This window comes from Rhinolophus sinicus, linkage group LG07 (genome assembly GCF_036562045.2).
Source record: "Rhinolophus sinicus isolate RSC01 linkage group LG07, ASM3656204v1, whole genome shotgun sequence".
NCBI classification, from domain to species: domain Eukaryota; kingdom Metazoa; phylum Chordata; class Mammalia; order Chiroptera; family Rhinolophidae; genus Rhinolophus; species Rhinolophus sinicus.
The window spans coordinates 4761260-4780212 of record NC_133757.1 but is presented as its reverse complement, the minus strand read 5'-3'; the positions used below and the strand labels follow the sequence as shown (position 1 = coordinate 4780212).

Genomic DNA, 18953 nt, shown 5'->3' with positions numbered 1-18953 from the left:
CACTGAAAGAACCCCAATGGCCAAAGCAGGAACAATTTGAACAATATCATAAACAATGTAGTTGACTGGATGACAACCCAGAATACAAATAAACATCCATGAATCTGTGCTGATAGGAAAAAAATGATTGAACACTTAAGTAAATATGGAGAGCAGACAAACCTCACCTGCAGAAGGATTCCGAATAATTTATATAGCGACTTGACCTATTAGGATGTGGAGTACAGCTCCTTTAAACACGGGGTGTGCTCAGTGACTTCCTCCCAAAGAATTCAGCATGGAAAAGGGGAAACCAGACAAACACGACCTCAGCCAGTGGATCAAGGTCAACCTCAATGTGATAAGTCCTTTAGATAGTATGCGCCCTTGATATAGAGCAACAAGACTGATACTTGACCGCCATGGTCTTCTCCCCCAAACAGGTAAGCCCAGGCAACACTGAGAAAAACATCAGACAAATCCCAATTGAGGGACAGTCCACAAAACCCCTGACCAGTACTCAAACTGTCAATATCATCAGAAACAGAAAGTCTAAGTGACTGTCACAACCAAGGGGAACTTGAGGACACATGATGACCAAATGTAACATAGTGTCCTGGAAGGGGTCTTAGAACAGAAAGAGGACATTAGGTAAACACTAAGAAAATGCAAATAAGGTATGGACTTTAGTAAATAATAATGCATCAATCTTAGTTCACTGTGACAAATAAAATAATGTAAGATGTTAATGACAGGGGAAACCGGGTGTGAGGCATGTAGGAATTCTCTATACCACCTTTGCAATTTTTCTGTACATCATATAAAAGACTTATTTCTAAAAATCTAACAAGAGCAGTCTTTGGGAGAGGGATAAATCCAGTTTTATTCTTCCCTGCCCCAAATCTCCAACAGGCAGGTTTCTGTAAACACACGCAGTTCTGGAAGGCATGTGCTTCCTTTACCCATTTGCGTGTGGTGCCCACATGCATTCTCAGTGGGGTGGATATTTGCCCCCAAGGGGCAAAACTTGATACTTGGGGATGGGGCAAAACTTCTTAGATGATATAATGGTTTGGAAACCTCCAAACTTCAGTGCTACCCAACAAAATCTGATTCCTTGGTATTTAATTTCTCCCTAAAGAGAATTAATTTTAATTAATTCAATTTTTCTGTTTAGGCAGGCAATAATGAAAAATGATTGTAAAGTACTGGTGTAAACCACCCAAAACACATACCTGATGCTTATAAGGATGCATGCAAGACACGGGGACAGTCAGGAGCGCGTTAAACCAATAATAAAGGAAAATCTCTCACAAGCTCTCTACACAGGGTCACATCCTAGTCGCATGAAGCACTGTGGTCAGCTGTGATTTTTAACATGATTTCACGTACTTGGTTGCAGGTATTCTCGGAGTAGATTTTAAAAGATTTCTTATAATTTTAAGGAAAGCATAGGAGAACATTGTAAAACACCTGAACTTTAAATTTTGGTTGAACAAAACGTCTTCCCCATCATGAGTATTTATTGAGCACCTACGAAGGAACTGTTTTCTTGGTTACGTTGTAAGTTCAGAGAAATTCTAGACTAAATTCATAGGTGATGGCTTCCTCGGCCTTCATGTGACAGGAGATTATTAAATGTGACATTGACACACATTAAGTCTCTCTTGGGAAGAGATGCTCTTTAGGCTTAAACTATGATTTAAAAATCCTAGTCCTTTCCAGAAATTATGTTCTAGTAAAACTCTTCAATGCTCAGAAACTTTTCGTCTTCTTAAGAGAGTCCAGGTTAAAACATAAAAAGACACGTATCATTCATTGTTACAAATGTACCTTACACGTGTAAAGGTGAGTAACGGGAAAGCTGGGGGTGGGGCATGTGGGAACTCTCAGCACAACCTTTGCAGTTGTCAGTAAATCTAAAAACTTTAAATCATTTAATTAGAGATATGTGATTTTAAAACTAAGTTCTCATTCATATGTATCACAATCATTAGTTCAGTCCACCGTGAGCTGCTCAAGGGCAGGACGGTCTCACCCATTCCTGCGGTCACAGGAACTTGACCTCAGCCCGGGGACACAGCAGACTCTCACATGTCCTTGGATGACTGAATGAAAACTGAAAACAGAAATCGTCAAACCCCTTTTCTCCTAATATCTAGCAACCTTATGCTCTACGCATCAGTCAAACATGGAGAGTCTTACCTAAGGATTATAAAGAAAAAAACAATCATAACCTCTGTTTCAACAATGTAGGGCGACCATTAGCTCTGTTGGTTAGAGCGTGGTGCTAATAACACCAAGGTTGCTGGTTCGATCTCCACATGGGCCACTGTGAGCTGCGCCCTTCTTAAAAACAAACAAAAAGCAATCTAAACAACTATATCCCCTAGCATTATCCAAATTTATTTTAAAATACAATGTTTTAAAAAGACCCACTCCATGGTGATGCTAGTGGTTTGTTTTTGGGTTTTTTTTGTGGGGGGAGGAATTGCAGAAACTATAGGAAGACCTGATTCAATAAAGACAATCTTTTTTTAAATGATGCTAATGCTTTGCCAAGAGGTCATAAGAAATAAACAAGTTAGCAGTGAGGGTGACGGAAATGTGGTCCCAGGGCCACTCGTAGATGGAGGGGTGCGCTCTCAAGGTGGGGGACACAGTGGAACCAAGCGCAGTACCTTGGTTTGCTTTCTCCTCTTTGTGTGCCAGACAAAAAGGAGAGTGAGCAGGAAGGGCCCGGCAGGGAGCCCCCTCAGAGGGCAAGCCTGACAGTGAGGGCAGTGACAGCAAGTGCTCCCCAGGCCAGCCCTCTGAGCTGTCCCCTCGCTTCTGATTTATGAACCAGTCTCGACAAGATGCACAAGGGAAAGAAAGCTGACGGTTTTCCGTGCGGCAGCAGAGTGCTGTGGGAAGAACACTGGGCTAGAAGTCCACGGACCTGGGCTCAGTTACTAGTCTCGTCACTTCCCTTTCCCACCCTGTCAGCTTCTGCAGTGTCACCTGCAAACGCGCACACAACGCCCACCTTGCAGGACTGCTGGGGGCCCCGGTGAGACGCTGCCTACAGTACTCCAGCTCAGGGGTCACAAACCACAGCCAGCAGACCAAATCCAGCATCCTGCCTACGAGCTAAGGATGGTTTACATTTTTAAATGATTTTCTAAAAATAAAAAAAAGAATACGGAAACTATATGAAATTCACATTTTAACGTCCATAAATCAGTTTTATGGGAACATGGCCACGCCCATCTGTCTAGGTATCATCTGTGGCTGCTTCTCCATGACAACTGCAGGGCTGAGTAGCTGTGACAGCGTGTAGGACCCACACAGCTGAAGATGCTTTCTGTCCAGTGAGTCAGAGAAAACATCTGCCGGCCTTCGGTCTAGCTCCATCCAAGTCAAGAGGAGGTTCTTAGTGAGTGTCAGTCTCCTGACCCTTCCCAGCCGTACCACTAGTGCACTGGTTCTTAACCAGGGGCAATTCTGCACCCCCTCCCTCAGGGGACGTTTTGAGTTGACATGACTGGAGGGGAGTGTGCTACTGGCATCTAGTGGGTAGAGGCCAGAGACGCTGCTAAACATCCTACTGTGCGCAGGACAGCCCCTGCCCCTGCACACACGACAGAGAGCAGCCCCAATGACAAGAGAGCCGAGGTTGAAAAGCCCTGCCACGGAGGAAGTGAAGGCCCAGAATGAGTTAAGGGAAAGGAAGGCAGAGGGACAGGACCCCACCTGCAGCAGAGAGGCATACGCGGGGAGTTATTCCAGGTAAGACATTCGCAGCCACAGAAGTGAAAAATGCAGCATTCCATCGAGCTATGAAAGACTTCCAAATAAGTTAAGAATACCTACACTTGCAAACAGGTGGTCAGCAACCTCTAAAATGCCCGCATATTCAGAGAGTGGTTTGCAAAGTCTCCACAGAAATGAAGAGGCTCCCAAGGCCTGTTCTGGGGTTTGAATAAACTGCAAACCTTGACTTCTGTCTGCTCTGCCTTCTGTAGCAGCCATGGCCATCTGGGCATTGCCACGCCGTGAGCGACCAGGGCCCTGGGCACAGAGGGAGGTTTAGGGCCAGTCAACAAACATTTCACCTTGCTCTAGTAGGTGCCAAGACTGCACTAAGGGATGAGGGTATAAACGGAGGCCACTGTCCCCCAGGGAGGGTGTGGCTGGTGGGAGAAGTGGAGAAATTATAAACTAGCAAAGACAGCAAGGATGATTTGTGCCAAAGAGCTGAGCCCCAAGCCGTGGAGTTAGCGTCTAAAGCTGGCACAGAGGCAGGAGGAGGACCAAGGCCGGGTCTCAGTGAATCTACGAAATACCTTCCAGTTTTTGTGCTTTCCCACAAATTCAACATGGCCATGTCTTCTCTCCAGAATGTCACTTCTTAGAATGAGCATAGCTGAGTTGGCTTATTTACGGGCCTTTGCTCTGTACTGATGTCCAACAGAAGGAGCTGAGTCACTGTCAGGGAGTAAGAAGCTTGCCCTGTGTGAGGAAGAGGGACCGAGGACACACTTTGGGGAAGTCAGAGGATGGACGTACGATCTAAGCCATGTGTCTGCAGCGACTGTTTCTGCCATGTGCACAGGCTCTACCTGTGTGAGTAAAGGGTGTGCTGGGCATGGCTGCGCATCACAGAGACACACATGACTTCTGAGGACAAAGGTACGGAGACGACCAATGTGGCCGGGAAGTCAGAATGGGCTTCTTAAGAGAAGGGGCTTCGGGAGTGAGCAGGACTCAGGGACACAGCCTATGCCAAGCACCGCGGAGAAGAGCATGGCGTATTTAGGCAATGGACTGCCGCTGACCAGCTCGCAGGCTGAGCGGTGGGAACTGAGCCCCTGGCATTAGGATGGCCCAGCCTGCACAGCACCTTGGGCATCATGCAAAGGAGCCTGGCTTTGGAGGCAGGTAGGTATCATGAGAGGCTTCTGAAGGGTGTCTCCAACCTCATGATTGCAGGGGAGAGCTGGGGTGACAACATTTTCTTCTCGGGGCTACTCAATAGAGAACATGGTGGGGGTGCTGTGTCCACTTTGGGGCACAGTGCATTTAAAGGAAGTGGGAACTTTCTGCTGGAGGTGCCAGACATTCACTGGAAGTCAGTGACCAACCTCCGGGCTCGAGGCAGGCTGAGCAATGCAGGTTTTAAGCCAATGTGTGATAGAGGACAAATGGTGAGCTCATCAAATGAAATGTGCCTGACACAGCACTTCACACACAGGATGCGTGCAAATGAGGTGGCTATTCTAGCCTTCGTGACTCATGTGAGCCCGTCTTCCCTGCTACAGGTGGACGGTGAGGTCCCACGAGTGAATGACATGGCCAAGGGGAACCCTTAATCAGAAGCGGGTCTAGGAAGAAACTCAGGGGAAACCAACAGTTAAAAGACAAAGCTAAAAACAGGAATAAAAAGCAAGAATTAGAAACATCTGAGGAGAAACAAGAGGGAACGGGGTCTCCTTGGGAGCCAAAGGAAGTGAGCATTTCAAAGGAGAGTGAATCAGTGTCAAGATGAGTAAGATACAGAATGAAAGGCATGCACTGGCTTCGGCACATTAGAAGGCCACCTATGACCTTGGCAAGAGCAGCTGTGCTGAAGGGTTGGGAGTGGAAGCTGCTACCGAGAGGAGCAGAGGGAATGAGGAGCTGAGCTGGCGGATGTCCCCGCCCCTGTGAGAAGGCGGATTGTGAAGGGGTGCGAGGGCAGTTCTTTGAGGAAAAAGCAGTCTCAGTGTTCTCAGCTGCGAAGCAGAGCAAATGGAAATGTAGGGAGAATCCACCTCTGCCTTTTTAGTTAGTTGCTATTTGATATTTGAGACCTGCAAGAGGCTAAAGGAAGCTTTGGTTTCATGCTCTAATCCATTTGCCTTTTTATTTTCCATTTCATGTACTAGTTCCATAATTTCATTCTCATGCAAGAAAGCTAGAAATTGGAAATTTCCTGGAGCATTCCAAGGCTGAGCTCGAATGAGGTCATCTCACGATTAATCACATCTTGACATGTCTTCCCTGGGTCCACGGCTGATTTTTTTCAAGACATGAAATTGGAGATTGGCCCCTAGAGACACTTTAAACTTTCACTATCACTTTACACGGGTGTAGTAGTTTTTAGTTTCCACCATAGTTTTACACCGTTTCATCTCATCCTACAATGACCCTAAGAGTGAGGAAAAGCAGGTCAGCCGATCTTCTTTGTTACATGTCAAAACGACAGTCAGCAAACAAACCACACACCCAAAGTCACATTCTTCCCCTCTTCTACTCTATCAGCGAAATTGTCAGTGGCAATGATGGCTTAATTCTAAATTTGTAAAGAATGTAATAATATCCTATCACATATTTCAATGAGAGAGAGAATCAGAAGAGTCAAGTTCACCAGCTCTCTGGTTTCCACGAGTACCAGGTTCTAAACCCTGCGTGTTCCTGAGGGCATTTTATAAAAAGGAAGATGCCTGGGCCTTCCACAAATCCAATGAAATCAAACTCTCAAAGACTGGATGCCAGACATTGTTATTTATAAAAGTTTCCAGGTGACCTTAATACACAGCCAGGCTAAGAACCACTGTGCATAGTAAGTCAATGATGATGCAATGAAAACCAAATTAATAAAGGGATCCTTTCTCTTTGAGGGTATTTATGATGGCACCACCACTCACCTACTTAGCAGGTGCAAAATGTCTTTAATCCTCTGGCAAGTCCAATGGACTTTCCCTTCAATCTGATCACTTCTCACCACGGCCCACATGCAGGGTGGGAGCTGTCTCCCTTGCTTTCCTGGATGCTGCACCAGCTTCCCCACTGCTCTCCTTGTCTGCACTTGGGGCCCCATGCTGGAGTCTCTGCACAGTTGTCAGCACTCTGTTAAAACTCACTGCCACTGCCAGACGCAAAGCCCTGCAGTGTCTTCCCCTTCCAGCCCACCCTCATCTGGGCCCTGCCAACTTCTGTGCACTCCCCCCTTCTCTCCCTCTGTTCCAGCCTTATGCTTGCTGTTCCCTCTGTGTGGATGCTCTTCGCCAGATCTCTGCATGGCTAGCTCACCAGTCCTTCCTTCAGGTCACTGCTCAATGTGACCTCCACAAGGAGACATCTCCTGACCACCCCGTGGGGTGCAGATCAGAACACTGGGTCCTGGAGGCAGCGTTAGTGGCGAGTGAGTCAGGACCACACGGTGATGTGCTTCTCATGCCAAGCCTAGTTTTCCTATGTGCTGTGGACGTGAGGTCCACCTCCGAGCAGGACTGGGGTGAGTTAGAGCTTCATTTTAGGGCAACAACTCTGGCAGACTGTCTGGAGGAAACCAGAGGGGACCTGCCCTGGAATTACATGTCCCCTTCTCTACCTTCCCAAGTCCCCAGGTCCTGTGGCATTCCCAACTAGAAACCGTCTGTTCACACTTCCAGGTCCAGTTTACTGGACTTCTGATGTCCGTCCTGACAGAAACGCTGTTTAAGAGTTAGGTGTTTCTGTATCTATTATAAGGAATGCTTCTATTATCATGAACACTGCATGTGTTACATCTGGGGAGAACCACAAGAATTAATGTTATGGTTTGGTCACAAAATCAGAATGTTTACTTAGCAGAGAAAGAGGGTTACAGTGGATCATCTCAGGACAAATGTCTGTTTCCTACAGGCTACTATTTCTACAGTGAGGTCACATATGACCCACTCAATCCGGCCCTGTGTTTGGCCCCTCCTGCTCCCATGTCATCACAAGACTGTCTCGTTTCCCAGTGCACTGCAGACACACCAGCTACTCACACGTTTGCTCTTTTCATGTCTGGCTCTTCCAAGTTTACTGAAAAAGTTTAATAGTTTTCATAAAAAGGTCCTCCCTGGCAACCTATAAAAGAAGATCTCCCCTGTTGGTCCCTTCAATAATACGTTGTTTCTTTCTTAACACTTATCCCAATCTGAATTTGTTTTATTTACATTTTCTTCATTAGAATGTAAGTTGCATGGGGGCAGAAAGCTCCTGTGCCTTCTTCATTAACTGTATGCCTAGCACCTGGCACAAAATAGGTGCTCAGGTAAAAAAACAGGGCTGAATAGAAAGCAACAGGGGAGCAAGAAATCCAACAGGGGAGCAGGAAAGCTAGAATGCAAATCTAAAGTGTCTACATTCTAAGGTACAGGAGGCATAGTTGTGCCACAAAAGTATTCCTTAATGTGTGTTTTATGTACTCGAAGATACACTCTGTTAACACAGTTTAAATTAAAACGTTTACTGTTATGTTTGCTAACAAGAAAGACATACATACCATTAGCCAGAATCCCTATTCCCACAACAGGTACACACATCTACCCGGTGGAGAATTACAGCAAACGTAAATGCATGCTGACAGTCACTTACGTACATGTATCCCTTTCCGTGCAGGGTCTTAGTGGTTAACCATCACTTGTGGGGAGATATTCTAATTATAGTGCCATAATGCTGGTCCTATGAGCTGTATGTTGAGATGAGCCCCATGGCATTACAACAAAATGCCATTCCCCAAATCATCTAGCTCCCAATTCCTTTAAATAATCTCAGTAACCTGGAGGTACTTTAATGCAATAGGTATGTGCCTCCTACCCACAAGGTTCTAATCTTGCAGGTAGAATCCCAGGGGAGTTGGGACAGTGATCACACAATAGCGGTTCCTCCTAGTTTTCTACAAAGGTGGTACTGGTGGCCCACAGTCATCAGGCTTTAGTGTGGCCGGCAGCAGACGTGCAGCTTCCTCCCCCGGCCACCTCATGCTGTCTGCAAGATGGCTAGCTGGCAGGAATTATGAAGCTGGGGGTCAGAAACCAGTGCCACCCTGAACTGACCCATTCCAGTGGCGCACAGCAACCCACACCGCCCAACTCCTCCAGGTAAGGTCGCCACATCAAATATAGGACACCAGTGAAATTTGGATTTCAGATAAACGACGAAGAATTTTTTAGTGTAAGCACATCCCCAAATATTGCACTGGGACTTACTTGTATATATATTTTCAAAAAATGTACTGTTTATCTGAAGTCTAAGTGTAATGGGGCATCTGTACTTTTATCTGTTAAATCTGGCAACCCTACCACCAGGGAAAGCCCCCGTGACAGCTTCCATTGCCCAAGAAACTTTGGGTGGTTCCCTATTTTTGTATTATTAATTAGTGCCCATAGATATTTTAAAGATGTACTTTTTTATGAAATCGTTTACTTCTCTGTCTCTGCATCTATCAAATCATGTCTAATTTTGCTGATTAATGGCACAATGAAATGGTCTTTAATGTCTTAAGTTTTTCTTCCAGGAAACATGAGCACCACACTGATTGACTTGTGCTTTGTGTATTCAATTTGCAACAGTCTCCATGAAACAGAAATATTTTGTAAGTGCAGATTTGGCATTTAGATCCTTTAACCAAACCTCTGACTTTTCTGAATGCTCACTTTCAACTGAAAGCTCTCTAGAAAATCAATTAATGATGTAACCCATATTATTATTACTCATTTAAAGGTGGTCCACTACAGCCCTTCCAGAAAGCTACAGAGAATTTTCACAATCTCACTCTTAAAAAAAAAAAATCTGTTTTCTATTATAAAAAATAACCTAAAAAATAGTTCCACATAACACAAGGACAAAGCCATCTGTCTGATCTCTCCAAAGAGCTCATATTTCCATAGATTTTATCACTTTCCAACTCTTTCCACAAATTCTGAAATTTAAGGAAGTCATGTAGATTTGGCAGATAAGACTCACTGAAATATTTAATTTAATCATGAATATTTGAATTATTTTATATTATTCTTTTACATCACAGAAGGCTCAAATCAAACACATGGCCAAGTAAATGACATGTAAAACTGCATTAAAACTCATTACAAACTGAATTTTTGAAAGTTGCATTAAAATATTTCTACCAATAATCGATCAATAAAACCAAAATGTTGATGAACTAGACACGAATACAGAAAAATACCCTAGACTCAAGAAAAAAAAGCAAAACACAAAAGTGCGTATCTGGATACATAATTCCAGGCGTGTGCGTGAAAAATAACCTTCAACACATGCAAATGACACCACTCATCGGAACTGACACATCAAAATTGGTTTGTATTTCATGTTCACAAGAATAAAAATTTCACTTTATGAAGATGAAGTGAGCAATTAAAATAAAGACAAAACTTGAATGACAGAGCATGATTGTAGTAAATGTGATTTTAAAACTTCAGCCATTGATGTAAAGAAAAAAGCAAATAAAAAACCGACCTTTGAGTCGAGGCTCTTCGTTGGGTTCCAGAGGTCTCCGTTCAAAAACGAGGCACTGACGACTTCATAGGCTCCTCCCTGGTCCCTTGTTTGGGCCTGTCCCACGGAAGGGGCTGAGTTGCTTCCCAAGTTCACCCCTGCATCAAAAAGAAAACAGCCCCGTTCTTCATTCTCCTCAGGAAGAGTTTGGCATCAGAAGCTTCTGATGCAAATGACTCAGTGGAAATATCTGGAAGCTGAGTAAAGCTAGGGAAACACCATAATCTATTAAATCACAACATGTGTCAAGAGGGAGGACATCTCTGTCAATCTAACCATAAAATTTTGTAACTTGAAGAAAACAGAAGCTAACATTTTTCTTTCAAGACTTATGGATGTGCTGGGTGATTATACTAGTCAAAGTATATAATTCTGTCTTCAACAAGCCACACAACTGTGCAAGCGTGACTTTCTAAACGATGAATTAACACTTTGCTTAAGATCATCTCTCTAGGAAAAGTCTCAAGGCTTTAGTTGCATTAAGACTAAATCCATTTCTTTAAGCACCAGGGAATGAGTCAAGCACAATGCCACCCCCCTCTCCGCATTCACAGAGGCTAATTTTATATGATGCAGCGAGTGATGCTATAGACAAAATTAATTTGCCAGTACAGACTGACTAGACTGGTGTATGAAAAAAAAATTAAGTCATTCAATAAACGATTATATGATCTTGTTTCCTGGGGTCCTGTCTGTCCAAGCAGTTAATATACCGACACGGGTTCAATTTAGCCCAATTTCCATAAACAATCCTAATGGAAAGTATAACATTTTTCTCTTCTGGAGAGTGTATCACTTTCTTAACAAATACAGTCATTTCTCTGGGCTTGCTGTCCTATGAGGTCACGCTCCTTTTCTCTGTTGTGACCACAGAATATCCCTCAAGGTACGGGATGGGGGCAGATTCCTTCACATGTTATTCCTATTTCTTCAACCAGGGCTCATAATTTTCAGACCTGACTCATAATAGCACAGTTTTAAGTTACTAAGGAGTTCACATTTATTGGGCACAAATGGTATTGAAATTTTAATCCTAGACATTTTACAGCTCCCCAAATACTTTTAAATCCACACCGTTTTATCATTCTCGATGTGGAAGTCTGCAGTTATATTCAGGTTACGAAAGGATTACTACTCGAGTATTAACTGTCTCACACAGCCTCTCTGGAAAACTCTCAAGTTGGTCACAACACATTTAAAATTCTCAGGTGCTGAGAGCCAAGGGAACAGGGATGCACCAAAAGCTGGGAATATGGCCAGTGGCAAAGGATGTGAGCTGAGCCCCTCAGACATGTGGGGAGGAGAGGGGGAGAGGGGACCATGAGCATAAGTGAGCAAGGGCAGGAGACCTGTGCTGCTCGGGGCTGGGCTGAGCTGGGTCTTCAGGGCTGAACCCGTATCCAAGAGATGAAGGTTCTGGCTGTGCAAGCAGAGGGGCCGGCTCTGGGTGGTGACAGCTGCGGACATTGGTGAAGGGCTGGCTGGAGGTGGAAAGAATGGACCGTCTGAATGGGGGACATCAGAAGTCCTGGCTGCAGAGGGACAGCTGGCAGTGCGTAGATCTTGAATAAACGAACCTTGCCCAGTGGCTTGATTTCCATATGCCCTGAGGGAGTGTAGCATTGCTACCAGCTGGGGCTTTGGAGGAAGACATACATCAGCATTGGTGCCACCTCTACCACAGATCCACTGTGGGACCCAGGTCCAGCAGTTTGCCCACTTTCGTGTTCATTCATTCGTTCTCTTGCTCACCATTCAACGACTGTTTATTAACTGCCTTCCTTGAGAGGGTCAGTCTAGATCTGATGTCTCCACTCAAAAGCCCCTTCTCCCTGCCTCAGGCCAGCACTCTCTCACAGCTGGGGGAGCCAGGCCCTCTGCCTACACTGCCGGGACCCTCATCTCCTAGACATAGTCTCACCCCGGAACACTCGGCTCGCTCTGTTCTGTGCATCTAAGAGACGGTGTCATGCAGGGACTCTGGTCCCGCTCCCTGCACAAGAACGCAGGATACGGTCAGGTTAAAAAGCAACACCCACGGAGCCATGGATAGGGGAGTCATACCACTATAGTCTCGCTGGCGGCTGGGCTGGAGACACAGGGAGCAGGAGCCACACGATCTGTGAGCTGCCATCTGCTTCTCTGCCAACCAGCAACCAACCCCCTAGCGTAGCCACAGCAGTTATATTAGTGGCTAATGGCTAACGGGTAACAGCTGATGGCCATCTGATTACAGTTGACAGCCATCTAATAACCAAGCCAGCACCTTTCCACGTGAGGCCAAGAGCCTGGAAACTGCTCTCTGGGACTCTGTCCCCACAGAGGAACACAGATAAAGCTGCTTTCCTGTCTTCCAGTATTGTATTGGGAGAGAGACGACTGAACAAATAAGACCATTTCAGAGAACAGCCAGCACTCTAACAACAGGGCCACGGGGACCGTCTGGGCCATCTCTAACTCTCCCATAAACCAAAACTGAACTCAAAATAAAAAGTTAGTAAGAAAAACGAGGTGATGGTAGAGTGGCGGGAGGGCTGCTCTTGATGGATAGGTGACGAAAGACCTTTTTGTGTGTTGTTGTTGGGACGAGGAGCATGTAAGCTAACATGTGAAGAGGAGAAGCATCCAGCCCCACACAGAGCCACAGGAAGAGCGCGTCATCAGGGGACAGTGAGTGCTTCCTTTTGCCATCAAATGAGGCAGAGTGTGGCGATGCCCTGGGGAGACAATACACTGAAGCCCGAATAACACCAGCTGGTTTCGTGGGCATCATTCTCTCACCTTTGGGAGAGAACAGCTTAGGGCCTCGGGCCTCCTGCTCAGGGCCCTCAGTGAGACCCACGTGTTAGAATTTACTGAAACAAAGTGAGTTCTGATCCGGCTATATGGCCCCTACAGAGCTGGACAACAGAGTGCAACTAATGAAACTTATCTTAAAAGAGAGCTGGTATGTTATTTGTGTTGGGTTAAGAAGGCTTTGAAATATTAGCAATCAGGGAGTATAAAACGGAGATTTGTCTGAACTTTCCCCTCAATCAGTGAAAACCACGCCACATGTCAAGAGTTACCATGGCCATTATTTTGGACTTTTGAAAAGTCAGGTAAAACTGTTAAGAGTGATTGCAAGCATTTCCAAATTTCCTCTAAGTAAACAAACTCGTCCGATGATAAGCTACTCCTAGCAGTTGTCAGTTAAGTTTCCAACACAAGTGAATTGCCAGACCCACGGGTTCGTCACAAATCCAACTGTCTGAGGGTCTGTTCAATGGGATGGAGGAGGCGTTCTCAAACTGGAGTCCTCTGTCACCTGCCACCACCACCACAGCGGGAGGACAGGAAGGCTTGGGGGGGTTCCAGTCACAATGCTCAAAGGCCTGGAGGACTTTCACCCAGGTCTCAGGCACTGGGAGAACAAGCCCTTGCATTTAATAGATCGCGCTTGAGAAGCTGTGCGTCTCAGAAGGAAGGAGATGGTGCCACAAACTCCAGGTCTCGTGGTCCAGATGCTTCTGCCAGGCGGGGGCCTAGGAGAGGCAGCATCTCCAGAGCCTTGACTTTGTGGAAGCTGAGAGGCCTCCTGTTTGACAACCAGGCCGCAGCTGCACAAACCGAATACCAAGGACACCTTAAGTCCTCTGGACCCTTTTCCTCTAAGACTCTTAGCAGCAGAAAAAGACAGTTATTTACTCTCCTGAACGTAACATGTTCCAGCCCTTTTCACCTCCATATTTCAGCATCTTAGTGCAAAAGCAGTCCTTTCTGGCTGGAGTTTTTTCTTCTGAGAGGCTTTATCTGTATATATTCCCAGGAGAATTGAGAGGCAGACTGTGCCAGCACTTGTAGAATGTTGTGTAACCTTTTTAAGAAACTGAGTGACTGTGCTATTTGCTGAGTATGGTACTTATTATCTATATACATTATAATGAGGCCGTCTCTCAGCTTTTTAATTGGTTGCACGGTATCCTCCCCCAGCAGTATCTGTAGTCAGAAGACTATTTCTTAGGAGCTTTTCTTTGTATTTCTACACTGGTATTTCTTTGAGATGATGGAAATAAAAATTTTATTTGTGCTGCATGGATAGACAGAATAAATTACAGACAGTTAAAAAAAAATTACACACAGCTGTGACATATCAGAATGTATTTTATGGAGTGATCTTGTTGACAAACCATAAAGGCAGTCTTGAATGATGGGTACATTCAAGCCCTAGAAACAGGGAAAAAATATGACCTTATAAAATACACAGTTTGCATACATTTTTGTCTCTCATAGCATTTGGGCATCAACAGAACTCAGCTGCCTAAATAAAAAATGTGAAGAGCTGATATTGGGGAGGAACTTCAGCTTGTTGCTGGTGGGTAACCTGTTACACTGCTTTTTGCCATTTTAATGCAATGGCCAGTTTGCTTCAGTCTCAGAGTAGAAATGAGCATATTAGATATTTTGGTTTCTACCACAATTATCTTCTGTGACAATAAGCTCTGCTTTCCCCTGGGACATGCGTGTTCCCACTACACTTGTCTCCTTGTCTAAGTTTGACATCTTCAGACCTGATTACGGCTGGTCAAGCGGGAAGTTATAGATCCAGTTCCATAGGCAAAACTCTTTGCAGCAATGGCTTTTAAGGTCTTGGAAAGGCCAAAATGAGGACACCCTCCCCCCACTACCACCAAAGTGACACCAGATCCCCACCAGGTGAATCACTCAAAGCCTGGCTGCTGTTAAGTCCTGCCCCATCCCTGCTCCAGCCAAGCTTTTTCCGCCCATCTTACTAAGGGAGGTGCAGACCACACTGATGCCCACCTAACGGCTGAGATAGTGAACAATGAACTCTGTGGAGCCACAAGACCTGGTCCTGGTCCTGACTCGTCTCTGACTTCTTCCCTTGGTCAAGGTGTGCATCTGAGGTCTGCCCGCTACAATATGGGAACACATTCTCTGCCCTCATGATTCTCATTGGGTTAAAGAAGCTCAAGTAATTCCATGCAGTCAAAGGGCTTTCAAAAAGCTTAACATAGGAAATCAGTTTAGGGTATCAGAATCCAAGTTTCCAGACTTCTACGTAGGGTTTGTCTAATCAAACCATGCTAATAGTGTGAATGCACCAACCATATACCAATCATTAGAAAATGGCGGGGTTCAGGTGCAGGTGGGTGTCTATGTAGGCCGCCCAATGGGCCATTGGGGAAACAGAGAGATTGCTAGACAAGATAAAATGTAAACATCTTACCTGGAGTTCCGCCTTTAAAGGGGAATCATTCTCAACATCTAATGAACCTAAGAGAGGAGAATCAATCTAAGGCACCAAAAATAATATTAAGATAAATAGTCTTTGGAAAATCTAGTGTGTGTGTGTGTGGAGGAGGGAAGGAGTTGAGGCGGTCTTAATGAGCTGCAAAAGAAGCTGGGGACAAGACCCTGGAAGCTCATGAAGCATTTTCCTTAGCCTCAAATAGCTGAGCGCTAAAGAAAATCTTATAGACCTAAGTGAGCAGCTCCTTGTTTCAGGGAAATATGGTGGAAAGACTCCCATAAGGACAAAAAATATTTCTTTCGTTCAGATTCACATCTACAGTCTTCACCAAATAACAATGTCACTCTTTCATCTCATCTCTCCCTGGGTGGAAACTAGAGATGTCATTTTAGAATGACACAGCTCAGGATGCTCAAAAGAACCATGGAAAAATTAATATGAAAAGAGGAATTTTACAGGGGAAAAACCTGAAAAACACTACTTCAGCCTGACTACCAAGGTCAACTTCAACAGTGGTAAGTCCTGTTGATGGTAGGTACCCTTCATAGGACGTAATGAAAATAATACCTCTGTAATCTTACTCCCCACAACCCCAGTCTAATCTCGAGACAAATGCTAATAGAGGCTCAAACTATAATAAACCTGACCAGCACTGCTCAAAACTTTCAATGTCATCCAAAAAAGGAGAGTTTGAAAAAATGTCATAGCCAAGAGGAGCCCAAAAAGATACACACGACGATTAAATGTAATATGGGACCCTGGATGGGACTGAGGAACAGACAAAAAGTAAGAAAATCTCAATAAAGTATGAATTTTAGTTGAAAATATTAAGTCAATATCGGTTCATTAATTGTAATAAATGCACAATAGTAAAGTAAGATGTGAAAAACAGGGGACCTAGATGTCAGGTGTATGGGAACCACCTATACCAACTTCTTGATTTTGCTATAAATCTAAAGCTGTCCTATGAGCCTATTAACAATTTTAAAAATTTAATCTGAATCTTGCAAGAATAATGTCATTCTGGAACAATTCAACTTGGGAAGACTGAAGAGATGCCTGGTGTGTACCGAGGGCTCCAAGTATCAGCCAAATGGAGTGGCAGCCCTCCCTCTCTCTTCTAACATTGCTATTTGTTCAGATGGAGGAAAAGACATGGTAACTGCAGTCAGGCAAGAAGCCCAAAGTAATTGACAAGGTTTGCTCGAGTATAAAAAGGCAGAGGTAAGTGACAACAGTTGATCCTTAAAGCAATTCAAAGGCCCCTCTCCATCCTCCCGAGTACTTTAGAAAACACAGAAACAACGCGTTGCAATGAAAACTGAAAATTTTCTAAATTATTGGCCACAATGCAATATTGGGTAGCAGAGCAGTGAAAAGGAAGACCTGCCGCTTGATTGAGGAAGGTGACACCAAGCGACTGTCACATAAATACTTTGATAAAAGGGTGCAGAAACAGAAGCAGATCCTCTCAGAGCCCAAGCTTGTCACTGTCCACACCGCAGGCGGAATGATCGTGTGCAGCGTGGTGCAAAGGCAGCAACGTAGCATTTTGAGTCGGAAGACACCTCCCGTGTCACCACGGGCTCTATATGGATGACCCCGGGCAAGGTCTTGCATTCCTTGATACTTAGGTCCTTTTTGTCTCCAGCAAGGTGTGGATCACCACTCACTGCAGAGGGCTGGCAAGAGCATCAAGGGCATCATAGATGCAAAGTATACGTGGATATCACGGAGCCTCGTGTTTTGTTTTGTTTTTTAAAAATTAGTCTTTGGGAAGAAATGCTCTTGCAGGTTTCCTCTGAGAGTGAGGCTATGAATTCATGATGTTTTTCTTCTTTATGTTTGTAGGTATTTCTGATTTTTCTATAATTGGCACATATAACTTTTATGATGGATAAACTCTTATGATGGATAAAAAACAAGCTATAAAAAATCAATCAACTTGAGTCATAATGACAAACCAAGTGATTGAATGTTTTACTTTCTTACCAGCTTTCCTGGCATCACAGATGCACAGTCTTGAGCAGGCTGGAGGACAGAACTCATTGGGAAATAAAAGAAACTAAGTACTTTAGAACAATTACAATTTTGAAAAGATGTTTTATAATTCAGAGAAAGCCAGTTATAACTTCCCATAAATATTTTCAAATATATTCATACCCCAAGCACATGTTGTCTCTACTACACATAAAAATAACGTTTCATGCCCACAGTGTCTCCCATCTGTGGGGAGCAAAATCATTTGCAAATTAACTTACATTATACATAATACCTTTTTGCTGGTCAGTGGAAGCTAACACAAGTCCCGTTGTACAAATGGTGAGACAGAACCATAGAGCTATGCAGGTTGTTCCTTATGTTACTCAATACTAAATGGCAGAATTAATGGCAGATCCAAGCCCTTTACATTTCAAATGCATTAATTCACTTTGTGCCTTGTAACAGGGACAAAGACATGCTGCAGAAATTCATCTGTAAGACTTTTGGAGGTGGGGTCAGAATTTTCCGAAGTTTGCAAGAAATGATAGAAGGGCAAAATGGGACCAATGATTAAAATCTATACCCCAGGGGGCAGTTTTTAGAAGGACAAAAATGGAAACTAGTCTATTCCACTCACTACTGTAAACATATTAAATGGAATTAAATAACAATGAAAGAACAGCCGTTCCGCACCTATACTAACGACCTGTCCCAGCCAACGGCACTCTCCGCCATGCTCGCTGCGCCATTTGTCATCACTGACGACCTTCCGCTGAAACACAAACCTGATTTGGCAGCACTTGATGATCCTGGTTTTCTTCCACTTCTGACCAGGTCTTGCCTTTCCCCACACATGCTCCTTCCTCTGGCCTCTTTCCCTCCTTGGGGCACTTGAACACCCTCCAGTCTTAAGTTCTTGGTCATCTTGCCCCTCTACTCTTACTGTCCCCCAGAGAACTCATTAACTTTCAAGTGATGTTGCCTAAATCAGTACTTTTCTATCAGGCCAATTCGCTCAAGCACAGTCTGTATTTACAATATCTACTGGACATTTAATTTCAATGTCTTGTTACCACATCACCTCAAATCCAGCAAGGTTAAAAATCAAAGCATCCCTCTCCATCCCCTACTCAGAAAACAAACCATTTCAACCCTGCGTGTCTTGCCAATACCATCACCTTCACCGCTCCTTAACGCACATGGCTGGGCAACTGCTCTGACGGAGACCTTTTTTATTGCACATCGTCAACAACTCCAATTGGGTGTGTTGAGCTTCGCTTTTCTTTCTTTTGTTTCCTAAAAACACTCCTACTTCTTAACTGAATCCTTCCAGGTAGACTCATCAGCTGCAAGTTCTGCCTCCCCAACCTTAAAGGAGAGAAACATTTGACAAGAGAAAAGAACTCTAAGGCAGGATTTTCCATCAAGACAACGTGAACGTAAATGT

The 18953-nt window shown here is 44.4% G+C and overlaps 1 protein-coding gene across 1 annotated transcript in view; it reads right to left on the bottom strand.

Annotated features, from left to right (window-relative positions):
• The window catches only part of ADAM12 (ADAM metallopeptidase domain 12), a 324013-nt gene that overhangs the window by 277473 nt on the left and 27587 nt on the right, over positions 1-18953 (bottom strand). The window contains exon 2 of the mRNA XM_074338816.1: positions 10231-10367. Within this exon, the coding sequence (XP_074194917.1) occupies positions 10231-10367 (137 nt within the window). The remainder of the gene's footprint in view (positions 1-10230; positions 10368-18953) is intronic.